At 32.7% G+C, this 4,069-nt stretch overlaps 1 protein-coding gene across 1 annotated transcript; it reads left to right on the plus strand.

Moving 5' to 3' along the window:
- Positions 1 to 1,125: 1,125 nt before the first annotated feature.
- LOC139862868 (uncharacterized) lies at positions 1,126 to 3,698 on the plus strand. Its single transcript, XM_071851501.1, has 4 exons — positions 1,126 to 1,584; positions 1,730 to 1,966; positions 2,186 to 2,403; positions 3,257 to 3,698. The coding sequence occupies exons 1-4, from the start codon at positions 1,342 to 1,344 to the stop codon at positions 3,438 to 3,440; spliced, it is 882 nt and encodes a 293-aa protein (XP_071707602.1). The 5' UTR covers positions 1,126 to 1,341; the 3' UTR covers positions 3,441 to 3,698.
- Positions 3,699 to 4,069: the final 371 nt, after the last annotated feature.

Here is a 4,069-nt window from a genome sequence, read left to right on the forward strand (position 1 = left end):
TGACATGCTTTGTTTCATGTTAAATCTCTGCCATGATATCGTTAATTGCTACGTATAAACGCAAACTTAGTTATTGTGAGTAGGCCTATTGAGAGCGACGTCTCTAACCAGTTGACAGTTGGTCTTTGGTTACATAATAATGATTAAAACGACACTGACAGTTCAAGGTGTCCTGGGGTAACTTTGTTTAGTTTCGATATCATAACTTCAGCACTACTTTTGATAACTAAATCTTGTGGTCTAAAACAATTATAAACCTATGTTGTTCACTCAACCATTTTTGGTTGACGCTTTAAGCATGTTTTGTCTCAAGTGAAGATTGCTAAAGATTGTGTGCTATTTGGACTTTGCTGCTTTTGGAGTCCGCATTTTTATTTTCATATTATTGCATTAAAACACTCAAGTTTACATTTACATTTATAAGGATTCATTTGTAATGACTAATACTTTCCGCTGCTTTAATACATTAGTTTTTAATTAAAACGTCTCATTTAGAGTCGTTCTCCTTTGCACTTGTGTTATGATATTGGTTAGTCACATATGATCCCCGGTCCCATCTAGGGGTGTGACAATGTCACTAATTTTTATGTATGTTACCTAACTAATAATTGGTAACTGATTCACAATTAACAATTAGCAATAGAGATAAAGATATTATTTTAATCAACAAATAAGCCTTTAGTTTACTAAGGGAGGACAAGGCATCTTCAAAAGACTTTGGTCGGTTATTCTATATTAATTCAAATTCAAATATTCACATATTATCTTTGTGTTCCAACCGAATTAGAATTCAATTTCATTATATAGAAATAACTTTTTAAATGTAACCATTAATATTAATATAGTCGTTAAATTGCATCAAAATATAATACAGTATATAAATATATAAATATAAATATGTAATAATTAGTTAATTTTGAAATGATAAATAAATGATAAATATAAATAAATATCATATACAAAAATCCAGTTGGGTACGTATTAATTTCATTACTTAATTAATTATTAATTAATTCATAAAAAATAATAAATAAATATATCTTCAACAAATACATATTTGGTTTGCAGTCACTATATCAAACGTTCTCAAACTTTCACAACAATCTAAACTCCGTATCAATCAAACGTTCGTTTCCCAATTTCTCACTTTTTTTTTTTTTTTCCTTTTTCGATTTTAATAAAACCTTTTAATTTTAATCAATCTCACATAAGTTTTTAATTAATTGATGTGAGTAATTTTCAGCTACTGACATATCCACCGATCGCAGTGTTAATTTCATCAAATTGACCTAATTCTGCTCACTTTATAATTTCAATTTCAATTTATTATTTGTTATTACCATGACGTATGAAGAGAATAATGTAGTCACAATAGTTAAGATCGCAATCGAAGATCCCAAGGGTGATTTCATAAAATTGAATGATCCGGACGGTGGTGGTGGTCCAGCGCCGTCGTCAGCGACGGCGAGTGGTGGTTTTTGGTGTTTCATCTGGTGGTGGTTAAAGCTTGCTCTCGTGTTGATTTTTTTAGCTGGTTTGGGGGTTTGTTTCTTTCTTTGGATTGGTCCCTTTTTAATGAACAAGGTATATATATTAGCTGTTAATTGCATAAATAAATCTTTCACTGACCTAATTTCAATGAAATTTAAATTATCTAAAAAGCCCTAATTCTGTTTATTTTAAGTGGTATTAGTGTTGTGAATATTGATCTTTATTTAATTCTATTCAGGAGGTTATACCTATTTTGAATTGGGAAACTGAGACTTTTAGCAAACCAGTTTTAGCTGTTTTGATATTTGCTTCAGTTGCACTATTTCCTACAATATTTATACCATCTACACCTTCAATGTGGGTGGCTGGAATGAGTTTCGGTTACGGTTTCGGGTTTCTTTTGATCATTGGTGGAGTTACTATTGGCACTTCAATTCCGTATTTCATCGGTTCGTTGTTTTACCACAAAATTCAAGTGAGTATTCTTTGTACTTTGTAATATATGACTATAGTATTGTTTATCGAAAGTGCTTATGTGCTTAAAAATGCGTATGCCCAAACACCTGCTTCATGTGATTATTTGTAACTACATTTTGTCTACTAAATTAGTATATACATCTATTAATTCACAATATGTTTAAAACTGTTTATTGCTTATATGCTTGTCTATATATAAAATTTTGTGGCTGTACAGGGGTGGTTAGAAAGGTACCCCAAGAAAGCTTCATTTTTGAAGCTTGCAGGTGAAGGAAACTGGTTCAATCAGTTTAGAGCCGTCACATTGTTAAGAATTTCGCCTTTCCCATACATGGTGTACAATTACTGTGCTGTGGCTACTGATGTAAAGTTTGGTCCTTATTTGATTGGAACGTTGTTGGGGATGGTACCTGAGATTTTCGTTGCTATATACACGTAAGATCTACATGCATTTTTGACTTGTCAAGAGTTTGATTAGTATGGGGTCTAGTAATAATGAGTGTGTGCGTGTGTGCGCGCGCGCGCGACATTGGGTAGGTTTGGATGAGAGCTTTTGGAACTTTTAGGAACTTTTAGCTTCTAGCTTTTATGAAAAAGCTTGTATCCGATTAAAAGCTTCGTGTGATTGCTACTAGAACTGGCGTTTAAGAAAAAGCTCATAGCTTTTTGTCGTTTTACTCTTTTTTTTAACAGTAACACTCTGGCAAACACTTAAATACATCTAAAATCCTACCATCTAAAAACTAGTTAACCAAACATACCCATTGTGTTTTGAAAGTAACTAGTTTAGGAGCCCTCGCCTTACGTCGGGGGGCTCCGTTTTGAATGTAATTTAATGCGTTTAGTTCGTAAAATGATTTCGGGTTTAACGGTGATTTCGGTGAAACATAACTCGAGTCCAGCGAAAAGATATAGCCCGTCAAAGATTTAGATAGTGGGGGTTTTTTATGAAAATATAGAGAAGTTACCGTTTAGCCCCTTGTACTTTTATGTTGGACCCTTATTGGATCCTTATGATATTCATTTTTTGGCCAAAAAAATTTGCGGTTTATCCCTTGAAGTTTTAGAAGGTTGTCATATTTTAGTGAGGCAACCATGTGTGTACAACATATAAAGCGAAGGGTACAAACGTTTAATGCGCAAAATGTTACTATTCATTACTTGTATAGTTGTATGTCTTTTAGATAGTAGGGATAATAATTATCATATTATTCAATTTTCAAATTGCAAGTAATTCCGATTTTGTGTTTGCGTATAATGAAACTGAGTTTTTAGTTTTCAATTGCAGGGGTATAATGATCAGAACATTGGCAGATGCATCAAACGATCAACAATCACTTTCACCTCCTCAGATCCTTTGTACGGTTTTTGGGTTTCTTCTAACTATTGCAACAACTGTAATTGTTACGGTTTATGCTAAAAGAAGATTGAGTGAGTTGCAGACAGATGAAGAGCAGCTACTTTTGCAGTAAAGATAAGATCTTGATGAAGAAGTATCAACTCGTTGGAGGCAAATATATACGCCGATGACAAGCAGCGACTAACAAAACAAAGTGTTGTTTTTCTTTCATTAAATTCATTGTATAGGTGAAGAAGATAATAAGATTGACCATCTTTGTTTTGCTTGTTCCATACCCCATAATGTGTATATAGTTGAAATGCTTTTAAGACTATGAAGTTTACATGTTTTTAATCAATGTAACAATTGCAATCTTATATAAATTGGGATATTTGTGTCATTTGCAAGCGCGTAGACGTTTACATCAGCATCACCTTATTTTAACATCTACTTGTTTGTTATCAGTATTGATATGAGATATTTTTTGTACATGAGCCAAGACGTTAACATTAATATTCAACATCACCTTATTGTAACATTTGCCTTTTTGGTCTTTTGGTATAATGTGTGTGTATATTTTATACATATAAATCAATTTATTTGTTCTGGGCTGATGGTGATGTTGATAATAGGGTCAAGTAGAGTTGATTAGGGACATGCACTTCAGCCCAAGCTAACATCATCATTAATCCTCTACAAAGAGTTGTATGCATGTTCAATGTTTTCTGTTGTTGTTGCTTTCGACATTTGTGCTTACTTAAC

This window comes from Rutidosis leptorrhynchoides, chromosome 1, assembly GCF_046630445.1.
Source record: "Rutidosis leptorrhynchoides isolate AG116_Rl617_1_P2 chromosome 1, CSIRO_AGI_Rlap_v1, whole genome shotgun sequence".
NCBI lineage: Eukaryota > Viridiplantae > Streptophyta > Magnoliopsida > Asterales > Asteraceae > Rutidosis > Rutidosis leptorrhynchoides.

What these genes read in the sequence shown, in the direction of transcription:
- LOC139862868 (XM_071851501.1), top strand. Translation starts at nt 1,342, where the DNA reads ATGACGTATGAAGAGAATAATGTAGTCACAATAGTTAAGATCGCAATC. An exon ending in GTCCCTTTTTAATGAACAAG is followed by an intron (nt 1,585 to 1,729) that starts GTATATATATTA and finishes AATTCTATTCAG; the next exon opens with GAGGTTATACCTATTTTGAA. An exon ending in TGTTTTACCACAAAATTCAA is followed by an intron (nt 1,967 to 2,185) that starts GTGAGTATTCTT and finishes GTGGCTGTACAG; the next exon opens with GGGTGGTTAGAAAGGTACCC.